This window comes from Sorex araneus, chromosome 1, assembly GCF_027595985.1.
Source record: "Sorex araneus isolate mSorAra2 chromosome 1, mSorAra2.pri, whole genome shotgun sequence".
Classification (NCBI taxonomy): domain Eukaryota; kingdom Metazoa; phylum Chordata; class Mammalia; order Eulipotyphla; family Soricidae; genus Sorex; species Sorex araneus.
Window position 1 is genome coordinate 12,666,644 of NC_073302.1, and position 19,730 is coordinate 12,686,373.

At 39.6% G+C, this 19,730-nt stretch overlaps 1 protein-coding gene across 1 annotated transcript in view; it reads left to right on the forward strand.

Annotated features, from left to right (window-relative positions):
• The window catches only part of LOC129403484 (complement C5-like), a 52,043-nt gene that overhangs the window by 30,424 nt on the left and 1,889 nt on the right, over positions 1-19,730 (forward strand). The window contains exons 16-20 of the mRNA XM_055132144.1: positions 5,274-5,336; positions 6,569-6,763; positions 11,633-11,699; positions 15,479-15,552; positions 18,544-18,634. Of these exons, the coding sequence (XP_054988119.1) occupies positions 5,274-5,336; positions 6,569-6,763; positions 11,633-11,699; positions 15,479-15,552; positions 18,544-18,593 (449 nt within the window). The 3' untranslated portion in view covers positions 18,594-18,634. The remainder of the gene's footprint in view (positions 1-5,273; positions 5,337-6,568; positions 6,764-11,632; positions 11,700-15,478; positions 15,553-18,543; positions 18,635-19,730) is intronic.

Sequence of the window (19,730 nt, forward strand, 5' to 3'; positions counted from 1 at the left end):
AGCAATCTAGTAAAAACAGAGATCAACAAATGGGACTACATTAAACTAAAAAGCTTCTGCACCGCAAGAGATACAGTGACCAGAATCCAAAGACTATCCACAGAATGGGAAAGGATATTTACACAATACCCATCAGATAAGGGGTTGATATCAATGGTATATAAAGCACTGGTTGAACTCTACAAGAAGAAAACATCCAACCCCATCAAAAAATGGGGCGAAGAAATGAACAGAAACTTTACCAAGGAAGAAATACGAATGGCCAAAAGGCACATGAAAAAGTGCTCTGCATCACTAATCATCAGAGAGATGCAGATCAAAACAACTTTGAGATACCACCTCACACCACAGAGACTAGCACACATCCAAAAGAACAAAAGCAACCGCTGTTGGAGAGGATGTGGGGAGAAAGGGACCCTTCTTCACTGCTGGTGGGAATGCCGACTGGTTCAGCCCTTCTGGAAAACAATTTGGACGACTCTCAAAAAATTAGATATTGAATTCCCATTTGACCCAGCAATACCACTGCTGGGAATATATCCCAGAGAGGCAAAAAAGTACAATCGAAACAACATCTGCACATGTATGTTCATCGCAGCACTGTTTACAATAGCCAGAATCTGGAAAAAACCCGAATGCCCCAGAACGGATGACTGGTTGAGGAAACTTTGGTACATCTATACAATGGAATACTATGCAGCTGTTAGAAAAAAGGAGGTCAAGAATTTTGTAGTTAAGTGGATGGGCATGAAAAGTTTCATGCTGAGTGAAATGAGTCAGAAAGAGAGACAGACATAGAAAGATTGCACTCATCTATGGTATATAGAATAACAGAGTGGGAGACTAACACCCAAGAACTGTAGAAATAAGTACCAGGAGGTTGACTCCATGGCTTCGAGGCTGGCCTCACGTTCCGGGGAAAGGTCAACTCAGAGAAGCGATCACCAACTACATTGTAATCGAAGGCCATGTGGGGGAAGGGAGTTGCGGGCTGAATGAGGGCTAGAGACTGAGCACAGCGGCCACTCAACACCTTTATTGCAAACCACAACAGCTAATTAGAGAGAGAAAACAGAAGGGAATGCCTTGCCACAGTGGCAGGGTGGGGTGTGGGGGAGATGGGATTGGGGAGGGTGGGAGGGACACTGGGTTTACGGGTGGTGGAGAATGGGCACTGGTGAAGGGATGGGTTCCCAAACTTTGTATGAGGGAAGTATAAGCACATAAGTGTATAAATCTGTAACTGTACCCTCACGGCGATTCTCTAATTAAAAATAAATAAATTAAAAAAAAAAAGAATCATTGGAGTGCCAGAACCACAGGAAACCAACCCCATTGAAAAAAACACAGTCAAAGATATCATTTCTAAGAAATTCCCAGAGCTAGAGAATGCAGGCATCCAGATCCAAGGAGTCCGAAGGGTGCCAGCTAAAAGGGACCCAAATAAAAAATCCCCAAGGCATATCATAGTCAGAATGATGGATGCCGTGGATAGAGACACAATACTGCAAGCTGCAAGATCAAAGAAAGAAATCATATACCAAGGAGCACCCCTTAGATTCACAGCAGACCTATCAGAAGAAATCTTCCAAGCCCGAAGACAATGGTGGGATATAGTGAAAAAACTTAATGAAATGAATGCCTCTCCAAGAATACTTTACCCGGCTAAACTATCAGTTAAACTTGAAGGAACCATACACTATTTCACGGACAAGCAACAGCTCAGGCACTTCATAGACTCAAAACCAAACCTAAAAGAAGGACTAAGGAGCCTTTTGCAAGACAAGAAGAACCCCTACAAGCACAACAAACCCTTACACAAAGATGGCGCAACATCCCATAACAATAATCTCCCTTAATGTCAATAGTCTAAATTCACTAATTAAGAGACACAGACTGGCAAAATGGATTCAGAGACTCAACCCAACATTCTGCTGCCTGCAAGAAACACATCTGAATAGCCAGAACAAACACAGACTCAAAGTCAAAGGATGGAAAACAATCCTGCAAGCAAACAACTCCCTCAAGAAAGCTGGGGTTGCTTTACTAGTATCGGACAACATAGACTTCAGGTTGAAAAAAATTAGAAGGGATAGTGAAGGCCAGTTTTTTATTAATCACGGGATATGTACATCAAGAAGAAATTACTCTCCTAAACGTCTATGCACCCAATGAGAGACCAGCTAAATTCCTCCAACAGCTGCTAAGAGACCTTAAGAAGGACATCTTGAGCAACACAATAATAGTTGGAGACTTCAACACCACCCTGTCTCCTCTGGACAGATCAAGAAGATTAAAACTCACCAAGGAAATACTGGCTTTGAAGGAAGAAATAGAAGAGAGAGGGCTAATAGATCTATACAGGGCTTTATATCCCCCAAAAAAGGAATACACATTCTTTTCCAGTGCACATGGAACATTTTCCAAAATAGACCATGTGCTGGGCCACACAGAATACCTCAACAGAATCAACAAGATAGACATTGTACCAGCTATTTTTTCAGACCATGATGCACTGAAGATAAAATTTAATCATGGACAGATGCAGAAAACCAAATCAAACACCTGGAAATTAAACAGCTCGATGTTGAACAACGAGTGGGTCAGGAAGGAAATCAAGGAGGAAATCAAAAGGTACCTGGAAACAAATGAGAATGAAGACACGAGCTACCAGAACCTGTGGGATGCAGCTAAAGCCATTTTAAGGGGAAAATTTATAGCATATCTCAGGTAGGAAGAAAGGGCCCGCATAAATAACTTGACTTCACAACTCAAGACCATAGAAAAGGACCAACAAAAGGAGCCCAAACCAGTCAGAAGGAAAGAGATAATAAAACTTAGAGCAGAAATTAACGACAAGTGCTCCTGAAATTTATATGGAACAATAAGCCCCCACGAATAGCTAAAGCAATTCTTGGGAAAAAGAAAATGGGAGGAATCAACCTCCCCAACTTCCAACTCTACTAAAAAACTGTAGTCATTAAAACAGCTTGGTACTGGAACAAAGGCAGAGCAGCAGACCAATGGAACAGGGTTGAATATTCTGACACATCCCCCCAAATATATGACCATCTAATCTTCGATAAGATTAGAATGTGAAGTGGAGCAAGGAAAGCATGTTTAACAAATTGTGCTGGCAAAACTGGACAGCTACATGCAAAAAAATGGGCTTAGATCTCCACCTATCACCATGTACAAAAGTCAGATCAAAATGGATTAAAGACCTCAACATCAGACCACAAACCATAAGGTACATTGAACACAAGGTCGGCAAAACCCTCCACAACATTGAAGACACTGGTATCTTCAAAGCTGACATGCCACTGGCCAAGCAGGTCAAAACAGAGATAAATAAATGGGACTATATTTCAAACTAAGAAGCTTCTGCACCTCAAGAGAAACAGTGACCAAAGTACAAAGACAATCTACAGAATGGGAAAGGATATTTATGCAGTACCCATCCGATAAAGGGTTGATATCAAGGATATACAATGCACTGGTTGAACTCCACAAGAAGAAAACTGCCAACCCAATCAAAAAATGGGGTGATGAACAGAAATTTTACCAAAGAAGAAATCCGAATGGCTCAGAGGCACATGAGAAAATGTTCGACATCACTAATCATCAGGGAGATGCAGATCAAAACAACAATGAGATATCATCTCACACCACAGAGACTGGCCCACATCCTAAAAAACAAAAACAACCGGTGTTGGCGCGGATGTGGGGAGAAAGGGACTCTTCTTCACTGCTGGTGGGAATGCCAACTCGTTCAGCCCTTTTGGAAAACAATATGGACAATTCTCAAAAAATTAGAAATTGAGCTTCCATTTGACCCAGCAATACCACTCCTGGGAATATTTCCCGGAGATGCAAAAAGGTATAGTAGAGATGGCATCTGCATTTCTATGTTCATTGCAGCACTGTTTCCAATAGCCAGAATCTGGAAAAAACCAGAGTGCCCCAAAACAGATGACTGGTTAAAGAAACTCTGGTACATACACACAATGGAATACCATGTAGCTGTCAGAAAACACGAAGTCATGAAATTTGCATATAAATGGATCAACATGGAAAGTATCATGTTGAGTGAAATGAGTCAGAAAGAAAGAGACAGACATAGAAAGATTGCACTCATATGTGGAATATAATATAATTGAGAAGTGTAAGTTTGCAGTGATGCAACTTCTGGCAGATATTTCTCTGGACTTAGTTACTAAAATACTAAAATACAGAAACCCCAAACCATGAAGCCACTAGGTGCGATCACTCGACCTCATACCTCCTCATTCTCAGCAATGGAAAACAAATTGTCAAATGCTTTCTTTTCAGCAGGTCTGACTTTAGGGGGGAGACTCTCCAAACTATAATAGTGAGTTTTGTTGAAATATTGAATGCAATCAAAGTGAAAGTAAAGTGAAATTTATCAGTTACACAGGCAAGGGGGTGCTAAGGATGGTGGGGGGCTAGGGGTGTAGGGATGCTAGGGATGTGGGGGGGCTATGGGTGTGGGGGACGGGGTGGAGCTATACTGTGATTCTTGGTGGTTGAATATGTGCACTGGTGAAGGGATGGGTGTTCGAGCATTGTATAACTGAGACTTAAACCTGAAAGCTTTGTAACTGTATAACTGAGACTTAAACCTGAAAACTTTGTAACTTTCTACATGGTGACTCAATAAAAAAATTTAAAAAATCTTTCTTATACCATAGTATGATCTGGTTTTCATTAAAATTTTTATCGAAATGGGCTGTAGATATAGCATAGCAGGTAGGGCCCTTGCCTCACACACGACTGACTCAGTTAGATTCCCAGCACCAGTATGGGTCCCTGAACTCTGCCAAGAGTGATTTCTGAATGCAGAGCTAGGAATAATCCCTGAGTACTGCTGAGTATGGTGCCAAAACAGAATCAAACAGAAAACTTTTACTGAGGTAAGAACTTATCTTCTTTATTTTTAAATTAACTCTTATAATCAAAAACAAATATGTATGTGCCCAGAGATAGGCTGTCACACATGCCTCTCATGCACAGGTTCCAGAGGTGAGATGGGAGAACCAGGATGCACTGGTGATCCCTATTCACCCTCTCCTGGTGGCGCTCAGGGGAGTTATAAAGAGCTGAGGGTTGGACTGGAGGCCTTTTGAAGTCAAAATCTGCACCTCAACCCTTTGGCCATTGTCTCTAGTCTCAGATCTGTGACTATTTTGAGCATCGTATATAATTTAGCTGAGGGATTGGTTCTAAGTATTATTCTTTCTTTCTTTTAACAGGTGGATCATTTAAGAAAGTGCTCAGATCAAAAAGAGACTTGAAACAGAGGATTGATAAGATAGGTATTCTAAGGTTTCATTTGTTTTTATAAGTTTTTTGGAAATAACCCAGCATCTGCAATATTTTCTTTTTAGCTAATTGACGTAGATCAGGTTGAAAAATCTGTGGACACTGAACTTTTCTTTAGGATCAAACACCCAGGATTTAAAAAAATTTATATTGCCTTGCTGTAAAGGAAATAAATAATCTTATCTATTCTCTATAATTATAATATAGTTTTTAATTGCTTAATAGATTTTACTCTGTCAAATGCATGACATTTTTTTCTTTTGGGGTCATACCTGACGATGCTCAGGGGTTACTCTTGGCTCATGCACTCAGGAATTACTCCTAGCGGTGCTCAGGGGACCATATGGGATGCTGGAAATCGTGCAAAGCAAACACCCTACTTGTTGTGCTATAGCTCCAGCCCTAAATGCATGACTTAAAAAAATGATTTTATAGAACCCTTACATTTGATTAAATAATAGCTTTGAACACTTAATATGTGAAAGGCTTTTTGAAAGCCTCATAATCCCCTTCATAGTTTTCTCTTTTAATATTTACTATAATGACATGTTGAAGGTACTTTATAATTGCATTTTCCATATGACAACATATAGGACAAAGAGAAATTAGTAATAATGATGATATATGATGAGTTAGCATACCCAATGCCCTAGCATGGTGAATGGTACAGGGCAAATGTAAACCCAGGTGAGACTGAGACAGAATCCATGGCACTGGGGATCTCTACCCTGTGTCCTCTGATCTCCTCTTTTCTTTGATCTATAGTTGTTTAGGACCATATAGACCATTTGAAAGATGAATCTGAAAAAACCAATTATTTCATATACCACTTAAATTTCATATGAATTATAATAATAGTAATTGGAGGAATTAGGGATACTGTGCTTTAGTAATGATGATGATCTTTGTAGTTTCTTCACCATTTCAGCAGTTACATGTCAAACAGTGATTTGTGACTTTTTCTGAGCAAGAGGATGAACTCTGTAGGTACTAGCAATAGAAGTTAGATTTTGGTTTAGAGACCAAGAAGAATTTTCCAGCTTTGGAACTCCATAAAATAGAAGAGCTTTCTGGGAAGGGAGTAATTTGCCTCCTCGGTAAGCTACTTCACCTGGTTCTGGTCACTGTCAGTACAAGGGGAGCAGGATACCGGGGAAGAAGCTGGACCAGTCCAAGTCCAGGCCTCTGCATCTGTACCTGGCTGATCGTTATGTTATTATTTCAGCATCCGAATACAAACACCCGGTGCTTCAGAAATGTTGTTATGATGGGGCCTACCAATCTGAGGAGAGCTGCGTGAAAAGAGCTGCACGAATTAAGATTGGACCCAATTGTTCCAGGGCTTTCTCTCGTTGTTGTGAAGAGGCAAATATTCGGCGGTTCCAGAATCCTCATATGGACTCAGGAATGCTACATCATCGTATGTATAAAAACTTCTCTCCATTGCAGTGAGTAACATCATGTTGAAAGAGTGTGAGCTGCCTGGGAATAAACACTTCTAAATTTATGCTAATACAGAACAATATGAATAGGCTACAATAATTCAGTGGGAATATGCAGATCCAGTAGAAGCAACAATAATATTTTAGATACCACTGGACCCAGTTTAACCACTAAGTCTTCATGCAGTGGCTGCTGTCATTATTCATCCTTTAAATCCTGATATGTAAAACAAAATTCTCCATATGAATCTGTGATATTCATACACAGGTCACAACCCATGCATGACAGTTACAATTTTGCATAAAGATATTGACACGTTTTAAGGAATCAAAATATCATTCCAGATCCTTTCACGAAGTACCAGTAAACAAGAGTATAAGATATAGAAGGAAATTCAATGAAGCTACATAAAAGTAATTATTCAAACATATCATTTTAATGCAAAATATGCAAAATACTAATATGTGCAATTTAAAACCTTTTTATTTATAAGGTTAATTTTTCAACATACTTTCTTTGGTTTCCTCTGAATTCTATTTACATTACTATGGAGAATAGCAAATCAAAGCAGAGGAAAACTAAAAAATATAATGCAGGTTTAGTTTATATTGTGGTTCTTTTTGATTGTTGTTTGTTTTGGGGGCACACCCAGCAGTGCTAAGGGCTTACTCGTGTGTCTCCATTCAGAAATTGTTCCTGGCAGTGCTTGGGGAACCATAAGGGATGCCGGGGACCTAATGTGGGTGGGCCACACGCAAGGCAAATGACTTACCCACTGTACTATTGTTCCAGTCCCAGTTTATTTTACACTTTTAAGAACTTAATTTTACTTTAATTTTTAATATTTTATTCGAAACATATTTCATTTTATTGAGTTATAATATAATATAATATCATATGATATAATATAATATAATGTGTGGGCTGGAGCAATAGCACAGCGGTTGGGCATTTGCCTTTCATGCGGCCGACTCATGTTTGGTTCCTCTGCCCTTCTCGGAGAGCCTGGCAAGCTACCGAGAGTATCAAGCCCACGCAGCAGAGCCTGGCAAGCTACCCGTGCATATTGGATATGCAAAAATTAGTAACAATAAGTCTCTCAATGAGAGACATTACTGGTGCCCGCTCGAACAAATCGATGAGCAACGGGATGACAGTGAAAATAATGTGTAGTGGTTTGGGTAAGATTATCATTAATATCAATTATTAACATTAAATATTAAATATCATATTAAATATCAATCCAAGAGCAAAGACTACCTTTCCATTTTTTGTGTCTTCTATTTCTTTTCATAGTGATACATTTTTTAATATACAAACCTTTCATTTCCTGAAATTTATTTCTAGAATTATTACTAAATTGTTTTTGATCAAATTGGGATTACAGAATTATTTTCTTGATTTCTCCATTTTATCTAATGTTTTTTCTATATAGAAATATAGTATTTATATATATTTATTTAGTTAGTTATTTTTATTGATGAGTCACCGTGTGGGTGCAGTTACAGAGTTTCGTGCCTGTGTTACAGTTATACAATACTCAAGTACCCATCCCTCCACCAGTGCCCATTCTCCGACAGCCTCAGGGTCCCTCCCCCCTCCCATTGCTATCTCCCCTACCCCCTGCCCCGTGAGAGGGAATTCCTTATTGTTCTCTCTCTCCTTTTGGGTGTTATGGTTTGCAATGGAGATACTAGGTGGCTATCGTGATCTATCTATACTCTACTTTCAACCTGCCTCTCCTATCCTGAGTGGATCCGCCACTACACTTTAGTTGGTGTTCCCTTCTTTATCTGAGCTGCCCTCTCGCCCAGCATGTAAGGTCAGCTTCCAACCTTCGGAGCAGGACTCCTGGTACTTATTGCTACTATTCTTGGGTGTTAGTCTCCCATTCTGTTGTTTTATATTCCGCAAATGAGTGCAATCTTTCTGTGTCTGTCTCTTTCTTTCTGAATCATTTCACTTAACATGATTCTCTCCATGTTGATCCACTTATATGCAAAGTTCATGACTTCATCCTTCCTGATAGCTGCATAGTATTCCATTGTGTAGATGTACCAAAGTTTCTTTAACCAGTCCTCTGTTCTCTGGCATTCGGGTTTTTAACAGATTCTGGCTATTGTAAACAGTGCTGCAATGAACATACAGGTGCAGGTGTCATTTCGACTGTATCTTTTTGCCTCTCCAGGATATATTTCCAGAAGGGGTATTGATGGGTCAAATGGGATCTCAATTTCTAATTTTTTGAGAAGTAATCATATTGTTTTCCAAAAGGCTGAACCAGTTGGCATTCCCACCAGCAGTGTAGGAGGGTTCCTTTCTCCCCACATCCACACCAACAGCAGTTGCTTTTGTTCTTTTGGATGTGAGCCAATCTCTGTGGTGTGAGGTGGTATCTCGTAGTTGTTTTGATCTGCATCTCCCTGATGATTAGTGATGAAGAGCACTTTTTCATGTGCCTTTTAGCTATTCGTATTCCTTCCTTGAGAAAGTTTCTGTTCATTTCATTGCCCCATTTTTTGATGGGGTTGGATGTTTTCTTCTTGTAGAGGTCAACCAGTGCCTTGTATACCCTTAATATCAACCCCTTACCAGATGGGTATTGGGTGAATATCCTTTTCCATTCCGTAGATTGCCTTTGAATTCTGGTCACTGTATCGTTTGCAGTGCAGAAGCTTCTTAGTTTAATATAGTCCCATTTGTTTATAAATGTTTCCAATGGTTGCTAAGCTGTGTGTCATCTTTACAGATACCATTAGAATCAATATCGTGGAGGGTTTTGCCGACCTTGTCTTCCATGTATCTTATGGATTATGGTCTGATGCTGAGGTCTTTAATCCATTTCGACCTGATTTTTGTGCATGGTGTCAGGTTGAGGTCTAAGCCCATTCTTTTGCATGTGGTTGTCCAGTTGTGCCAGCACTAGTTGTTGAAGAGGCTTTCCTTGCTCCACTTCAAAATTGTTGTTCCCTTAACAAAGATCAGATGATCATATATTTGGGGTTGCATATAGGGATATTCCACCCTGTTCCATTGACCTGCGGCTCTGTCTTTGTTCCAGTACCATGCTGTTTTAATTGTTACTGCTTTGTAGTAGAGTTTGAGGTTGGGGGTGTGATGCCTCCCATCGTCTTTGTCCCAAGGATTGCTTTAGCTATTCGTGGGCGATTATTGTTCCATAAGAATTTCAGGAGTGTTTGATCAATTTCTTTGAAGATTTTCGTGGGTATCCTTATAGAGATCGCATTGAATCCATATAGTGCTTTGGAGAGTATTGCCATTGTGACAATGTTAAGTCTTCCTATCCATGAGCAGGGAATATGCTTCCATTTCCTCATGTCCTCTTTTATTTTGTTGAGTAGTGATTTGTAGTTTTCCTTGTAGACATCCTTTACCTCCTTAGTTAGGCTGATCCTGAAGTACTTGATTTTCTGGGGCACAATTGTGAATGAGATTTTTTTTAATATCACTTTCCTCTGTCTCACTATTTGCAATAGGAAGGCCATGGATTTTTGGGTATTGATTTTATAGCCTGCAACTTTGCTGTACAAGTCTATTTTTTTCTAGGTGTTTCTTAGTGAGGTTTTAGGATTCCCTAGGTGTAGAATCATGTCATCTGCAAATAGTGAGAGCTTGATTTCTTCCTTTCCTATCTGAATACCCTTAATGTCTTTTTCTTGTCAAATTGCTATTGCAAGTACTGCCAATATTATGTTGAACAGAAGTGGTGAGAGTGGGCATCCTTGTCTTGTCCCTGATCTTAGAGGGAAGGCCCTTAGTGTTTCTCCATTGAGTATAATGCTTGCCATGTTTTTGTGGTAGATATCTTCACCTATCTTGAAGAAAGTTTCTTCAAAGTCCATTTTGGTGAGAGTTTTCATCATAAATGTTTGCTGGAATTTGTCAAATGCTTTCTCTGCATCTACTGATATGATCATATCATTTTTAACTTTTATTTTGTTGATATAATGATTATGCTGATTGATTTCCGAATGTTAAGCCATCCTTGTATCCCCAGATTAATCCTACTTGGTCGTGCTATATAATATTTTTGATGAGTTTTTACATTCTATTCGCAAATATTTTGTTGAGGATCTTCGCATCTGTGTTCATCAGGGATATCGGTCTGCAATTGTCTCATTTTGTGGTGTCTTTGAGGCAAAGACATGTGTGTCATAGAAACTGTTTAGAAGAGTTTCTGTTTCTTCAATTTCCTGGAAAACCTTGAGAAGAACTGGCAGTAGGTCCTCTTTAAATGTTTGGTAAAATTTGCAAAAAAAAAAAAAACTCTGCACCAGGGTGTTTTTTGTGGGAAGACTTTTGATTACCGTTTCAATTTCCTTGATAGTAAGAGGTCTATTCAGGCTTCCAGGTCTTCTTGGTTCAGCCTTAGGAGATTATAGGAATCCAAGAATCTATCCATTTATTCTAGGTTTTGTTGTTTCATGGCATATAGATTTTCAAAGTAGTCTCTGATGATCTTTTGAAGTTCTTTAGTTTCTGTTGTGATGTCCACCTTTTCATTTCTGATTCAGGGGCTGGGATAGGGCAGAGGGTATGTGAGGAGGGTGGAATCTGGTTTCCAGGGAATGGGGATGGCAGGCCGGGCTCTGTGTATAATTCTTGTATTGTACTTATGAGGCATTCTCAACTTCACCTTGCTTTGTACCATGATGATATTTTAGATATTGAAATCAATAATTTTCTTTTTAGTTTTGATATCAGAGACATTAAATGCATGACCAAATATCTTAAAGTACTTCAATAAAAGTTAGCCAAAATGCTTTTATATATTTACCGATTTTATATTATGATGGTAATTACTGTTATGTTTCGAATTTACTAGCCGGTGGCCCTACACTACCGAGGCTTCCTGAACAGCGTTTATGGAATGTTTATCATGTTCCTAAAAGGTAACCTGAAACTTCATTTTTCTTTTTCTTAGAAAACCTGAAAAATATTAAAATGATAAGTGGTTCATTATTCTGCTAAAAGCTTCCTTAGTAACTAAGGATGGTGCTCACATTTATGAAGATTAATTTGGTTTGTTGGTAGGTTTGGTTTGGTTCGGTTTTTCTGTCAGTACCAGGATTTAGTGAAAATTTGATCATCTTTGCAGATTTCACCATCTTTGCAGAATGCCCCCTTTTTCATTTAAATTTTACTTTAAAGAAATTATCTAGGATCTGGGGGATGTGGCTCACAAACAAGTGTTTGTTTTGTAGGCCTGAGACCCTAAATTTTTCTCCTGCCACTGCCCACATCCCTGAGTGTGACCCCCAGCTGCACAGTCTCTGGTGGACCACAACCAAGTGTGTAACCATCCTGGACATGACAGTGACAGCAGCGATACAGGGAAGGGAAGAGGGGGAAAGATTTAAAGATTAGGGCCATAGGGATAGCTCAATGGAGTACATGCTTTGCATGCAGAGATCTAGGTTCAGCCTCTGGCACTGCTGTTCCCTGAGCACCACTGGGAGTAATCCCTGAAGACAAAGAAGACAAAGCCAGGGATAGTCCCTGAGAACCACCAAGTGTGGAACAAAATGTTTTATTTTTGTTAATTTTTTCATAATGTAGGAGCACTACTATTTATTTAGCCATTGATTAAGCTGATTGAATTGGGCATGAACTCCACATTCCTTTTTTAAAAAATTTTATAAGTTACTTCACAATGTTTGATTGCATTCAATATTCAAACAGCAATCCCACCACCATTACACCTTCCCACCACCAAATTTGGGATGTTTCCATACCAAACCCCAATCCCAAACTAAAATAGTATATTTTGTATTCTCTGTTATGAAGAACTGCTGAACACACTTACAAAAAAGTGTTCATATAGGAAACAGTGTGAAGATTGTTCTATTTTGGCAGGAGCCATTAAGACATCCTATAGTATATCACTAACATGTTGTTAAAGTTTGGGTGATGTGAGCTTTAGTATATATATATCTGAAAATATGTACATATCATATATATATTTACTTCTATGATTTGTTGCCTACTATCTGAACCCCATCAAATGTGGGTGGTAATTATGGGGAATGGGTAGGGGAGTGTTTTATGATGTGTCTTTTGCGGCCACACAGTCCAGGAATATGTTTACTCATATGTGAGGCTCAGTCAGAGCACGTGGGGAGTGGTCTTGAGCATGACAGTGGTTGGGATGTGGAGGGTTATGGCTGCCAGAGCTGGGTCCCTTGGAGTGGGGAGGGCTCTCCCCTGCCCCCCTCTGGCGCACCATGGTGAAGACAGCCTGACACAGGGTCAGGACATTCTGCAACTCTCTCTTTCAGGAGTTGGTTTATAGTCTCTGGGTCTTGGCCACTGATGAGATTGCATAGTACCTGGGGTAGTCTGTGGGTGTGACTGCCAAGCTACTGGAAAACTGGGGACCTGACAGGTGGAGGCCCAGTCCCTATCCAAGTGGGTCTGGTGCTCTGAGTCACAGGTTCCCGCCTATCTCTGTACTACAGGCCCTAACTGCATCTTTTGATCTCTTTTGAGATTTATGGGTCTCTGAAATAAGGCAAATAAATGAGCTTATAGAACTGAGCCGGAGGTGGTTTCTGGGTGTATCACCCACATACCTAACTTTTGGCCATTTAATTTCTTGGTAAACATAGCCCCAGGTTCTTGGCACAGCAGCAATCTTTGGAGTATCTGGAAGTCTGAAGGCACCATCAGGCTGCTGATGCACTCGCCCTACAGGTATAGGTTGACCTGCTGGTGGCACCATATGCCCTCATTTTTTATTTAAAATTTTTTTTCCTATTACATTTAGGCATTTATTTTTTGTTTGTTTTTTTAAATTTTTATTATTTTATTGAATTATCCTGAAAAAAGTTACAAAGCTTTCAGGTTTAGGTCTCCGTCACATAATGATCAAACCCCCATCCCTTCACCAGTGCAGACGTTCCATGACCAAGCACCCCAGTATACCCCCCCTTCCACACCCACCCCTCCACCTGCATGGCTAATGATCTCCACTTTATTCTCTCTATACCTTGAAGACAGTCAATATTTCAACAGAAAATTCACTATTACTTTTTGGAATTTTGCCCCAACAATCAAACCTGCTGAAAAGGCATCATTTGATAATTTGTTTTCCATTGCTGAGAATGAAAAAATTATGGACTCGTGTAGCCGCTGTCACGGCCGCGTGGTTTTGGATTTCTGATATTTTAGTAATTATGTCCAGAGAGATTTCTGGACATAATTACTAAAATTGCCGAAAAAAAAGAAAAAATAAAGGCGAGAGAGAAAGACCTTTCCCCTCCTGGGGTGGCATGGGGTTGTAGCTCAGTTCACAGTTTAGATGCATTTCTGTAAGAAAATGCTGGGTGCCAAAAGGGGTTAATAGACCTCCAGAATCATAGTCTTTAAGGAGCAGAGGAGCCGTTTTGTGTGCAGCCGCTCCAGATCTCGTTTGGGGCGGAGAGCCCGCCGATAGCACCCCGCTCCCCAAGATCTCCTGCGCACCACATCACTGCATGCTCAGACCTCTGGTTACTGGGTTCTAGAAGATGGCGGTCGCCACGTGGATGCTGCCACCACCACTGCCTCCCCTATAGAAAGAGTCGAAAGAGAAAAACCTTTCCCCTCCCGGGGTGGCATGGGGTTGTAGCTCAGTTCACAGTCTAGGTGCATTTCAGTAAGAAGCCGCTGGGTTTAGGCATTTATTTTTTATTTTTTATTTTCTTTTTTATTGAATCACCATGAGATACAGTTGCAAAGCATTCATGTTTGAGTTTCGGTCAAACAGTGATAAAATACCCATCCCTTCACCAGTGCACGTTTTCCATCAACCAAAATCCCCAGTATTCGCCCCCCATCCCAACCCTTCCCCTGCCTATGTGGCAGACAATTTCCACAATACTCTCTCTCTACTTTGTTTTCTTTTTCCTAATTTATTTTTTATTGAATCACCATGTGGAAAATTACAAAGCTTTCAGGCTTAAGTCTCAGTTACATAAAGCTCGAACACCTATCCCTTCACCAGTGCATATATTCCACCACCAAGAACCATGGTGAAGCTCCTCCCCGCCCCCCCTGCCCCCCAGCCCCCCACCCCGCCTGTGTAGCTGATTAATTTCACTTTACTTTCTCTTTACTTTGATTACATACAAACAAAAGAAATCACTATTATTGTTTGGAGTCCCCCCGCTCCCCCAGAGTCAGACCTGCTAGAAAGGAAGCATTTGACATTTTGTTTTCCATTGCTGAGAATGAAGAGATATGAGAACATGTGGCCACAGTAGCAGCCTCAAAGTTATAGATTTCTGTATTTTAGTATTATAATGCTTAAGTCCAGAGGGCTTTCTGCCAGAGGTTGCATCATTGCTAACTCATACCTCTCTGCTACTTTATATACCATATATGAGTGCAATCTTTCTGTGTCTGTCTCTTTCTTTCTGACTCATTTCACTTTCTCTCCACTTTGATTACATTCAATATTTTGACACCAGTTCCACCATTTTTATCTGGAATTTTGCCACCACCACTCAAACCTGCCAAAATGGCAGTGCTAAACAATCTGTTGTTTGCCTTTCTCTGGATCATGGCCATTTAGGAGCTTAATAAGTAGCTGGGTGCAGTTCGTGGGCGTCATCACAGAGTCCCATGGGGGAGGGGATGGAGAGGGACAGGCTCCAAATATTTGACAGCCGTAAACTATGTTATGTTCTAGTTCTACAGTGGATTTGACATCACCTTGGTCTCTAACTTCCTGGGAAATTCATGGTGTTGGTGTTTCAAATAATGGTAAGTTGTATATTAAGGAGCATTTTATATGTACCATTTATATGTACCATTTAATTTTCAGAAGTGTATATTTTAAACTACTCTAATTAGGGTAAATATGTCATTGTAATATTTTGTTTACTCAGGCTACCCTATGCATATTCAATATGCCCAAAACAGTAACAACAAGTCTCACAATGGAGGTGTTACTGGTACCTGCTCAAGCAAATAGATGAGCAATGAGATGACAGTGATACAACAATGCAATGTTTTATTTATTCTTTGGGGGCCACACTTGACTGTGCTCAGGTATTATTGCTGGCTCAGTTCTCAGAAATCACTCCTAGTGAATCTCAGGGGACCAGCACCTGGTACCATATATGGTACCAAGGATTGAACCCCGGTGAGCTACATGAAAGACAAGCACTTTAGCTGCTGTATTATCTGTCCTGCCCCAATAATGTTTCTACAGGACATGGTGAGGCATGCCTTCATGTTCCTATTTCCATAAAAACTTTCTGATTTTCTAGGTGATTGATATGGAAGCTAAAAGTAGGACTCAATGTATTTTCTCCCAATTAATATAGGTAACTGTGCAACACAGTACTACCTACAAACTGTGTTTAATTTTAAAAATTTGTTTTTTTAACAATGCTGCAACTTTTATTGGTCTGAGTTCCATAATAATCAAAAAGTTTTTGTTCCACTGAAGTAAAGAATTGGAAGACATAGCTAACAAATCTATGCACCTTTGCAGTTAGAAATTCACAACAAAACCAAAAGAATAACAATAGTAATAATGTTAAAAAGACCTTAAAGTTGTTTCCCTCTCTGGGACCATATAAATAAATAGAAAGATTACTCTCTGACCAAAAATATAGCTGTTTACTTGAAAAAGAAAACGAATGTGGGTTATCAAAGGTGAAGTGAGAGAGCAGAAAAATAGTATAGCAGGTAGAGCGTTTGCACATGACTGACCCACGTTTGATTCCCAGCATCTCATACAGTACCCCCGAGCTGCCAGGAATGATCCCTGAGCACAGAGCAGGAGTAAGCCCTGAGCACTATAAGGAATGGCCAAAATTGAACCAAGGGAGGAAAAATAAAGAAAGAAAAAGGTGGTGTGAAAAAAAGATAAAAGAGGGTGGGTTAAGTAGACATAAAGCTCATAGACACCTGGAGAAACCATTGGCCAATTAGAGCCAAGGAAACAAGTAGCATGGATGGATAAACCTGTCACTGTCCTCAGTTTCTCATTTATTGGTTGCATTCAGCTGAGTGTTACACTTTTCTACAGCTGATACTCCTTGGTGGGAAAAGCCACCCAACCCCATGTGAACCAGTGACATACTTTATTTACCTTTACTTGTAAGTTATGTTGAATAAATTAGCTTCCTGACTTGTACCAGTTTCAGAATAAACTGTACCTTTAATAAAAGTTATGGGTATATAATTAATGTTATTAGCATAATGATATCAAGAAAACAACCACTAGTAGAAGTAATTAACTCCGTGTCCATCCTGTGTAACATTCATGAAATACATGGGAATTTCACAATATTAAGAAATTCTTGTTTGAGGAGAAGACATTTTTCCCCAAAAGGGAACCTTTTTCTTTTTGTATTATGGGTCATACCCGGTGATGCTCCGGGGTTATTCCTGGTCTGCCCTCCGGAATTACTAATTATTACTGATGATGCTCATGGGACCATAGAGAATGCTGAGATCTAATCCTGGTCGATTGTGTGCAAGGAAAATGACCTACCCACTATACAATCACTTCAGTCCTGGATCATTTTCTTTGAGAGATGTTCATGGGACAATTTACAGATTAAATTACATGATGCTAGGATTATTTTTCCCAAAATAATCTGGGGATTGTAGGGAAAAATGAATATATGAAAACAGAAGAGGTCATGAGCTGATAATAACTGAAGTTTTGTCATTGGTACATGGGAGCTCATTATGACATTCTCACTACTTTTTATATAGGTGCAAATTCTCCAATGGAATTCTTCCCAACAAAAAAATTAAGTTTAAGTCATAACAATGAGATACTCTTCCTTTATGGTATTTCTTTGTGTGAACAAGATCAAGACAGATTCTGCAAATACCACTGTAGTTCACTCTCGCAACTTTCAAACCTATTCTGGCCAGCCTATCTAAACAGAAATCAAGCTCCATCATGCTTTCTCCTAATTTCCCTATTAATTCTTTTTATGGAGCTAAAATTCTTATACATATGTTGGCTTATGTAATGTAAAGTGATGATTCTATACATTTTAAGTTGCAAAATGGTCACCTCGCTGAGTCTAGTTAACGTGTATGCTAGACACAAGTGCAAATGCAGATGTTTTGTGTGCGAATTTCTAAGATATACTATTTTGGGGTGGAGCAATAATGCAGCAGGTAAGGTGCTTTTATTGTATGTGGCCAATCCAAATTCAATCCCCGATACCCTTATATGGTCCCCTGAGGCCATCAGGAGTGATCCTTGAGCACAGAGCCAGGAGTTGGCCCTGAGCAAAGCCTGGCTAAACAAAAGGAAAAAAACGAACAGGGGAAAGATCTGCTATCTTATAAATATGGTATCTTTACTACTGTGCTGTAAGTTTGGTCTACTCCTATGACCAAACTATTTCAGTCTTTACCTTATAACTGGAATTTTTACTTTTTGACCACATTTACTATTTTCCTCCGCCCTTACATTCTCTATAGTATTTATATTGCATGCTTACATTTTATAACATATTTCTTTATGCCACCTTTACGAGTAAGCAGATTTTTTTTTGTTTCATAGTGAATAGGGGCTGTGCACACAGTCTTTCAAAGTATTAATTGATTTTTGAGGCGGGATTACTAAAGAACTTTCCAGAAGATAGAAAAAGAGCAGAAGAGGAAAAAAAATCTCTATATTAGAGCATTTTTTTCTTTAAAACAAATCAAGCCATTTAGAGGTGGTATAGCACCCTGGGAGCCCTGAAATATCTTGTGTACTGTTGCCTCTGCTAGGTCTGTGTGTTGCTGATGTGCTGCAGGGACGAGTGAGTCAGGAACAATAATGTCACAGAGCCACCTGAGTGGGACTCCAGAACTTAAGTAGGTAAGTGGATTGCACCATGGCACCTAAACCAGTCAATGTGTGACACTAGATTCAGTAGCTGTGAAATAAAAAATAAACACTATTCCCTCCTGAGTGATCAGAGCATCTGAGTAAACTCGGCATCTACTGGAGAAGGAGGTAGTAATGACTGTCAAAATGCAGATAACTGTCATCTTGTATCAACGGGAGTTCATTGAAATTTTAGTTGAAGACAAACCTTACACTTTCTGGGTAATTATGAGAAGCGAGAGAAATAGTTCTCAAGTAATCCCCTAAGAATACAAAGCAGGCTAGTGGTGTCCGTAGGTGGAGGTTGACAGGATGGGAATAATTGCTTAATATCCTTAATGGCTATTTTTTAAGGGTAAAAGTATTTAAGAATGAGATGATATAGTGCTTTGTAGAACATGACAACACTGTCAATGGACTCAGTACCACTCAATTGTCACTTGAGGCAAATTTGGAAATTTATTTGAATGCTTACTTTTGTTATGAGAATTACTGGTGTGAAAATAGTCGGTAAGAATTCATCTCTAAATTTAGGGGCTGGAGCAATAGCACAGTGGGTAGAGTGTTTGTTAGATTCCCAGCAACCCATATGGTCCCCTGAGCACTGCCAGGAGTAATTCCTGAGTGCAGAGCCAGGAGTAGCCCCTGTGCATTGCCAGGTGTGATCAAAAAAAGCAAAATAAAATAAATTAGAGCTACTCTCAAGGCCATTTTCTTGGGAGACATGTATGATCTCAAAACCCAAGCTATGACAGAACTGCTATTCACCCTCAAATTACTTTTCTTTTTTTTTATTAATTTATTTTATTGAAACACCATGTGGAAAGTTACAAAGTTCTCAGGCTTATATCTCAGTCATACAATGCTCAAACACCCGTCCTTTCACCGGTGCCCATATTCCACCACCAAAAAAAAAAAAACAAAAAAAAAAACATTATACCTCCCACCCCCCCACCCCCACCTGCATAACTGATAAATTTCACTTTATTTTCTCTTTGCCTTGATTACATTCCATATTTCAACACAAAACTCACTATCGTTGTTAGAGTTTCAACACAGAATTCACGATTCTTGTTGGAGTTTTTCT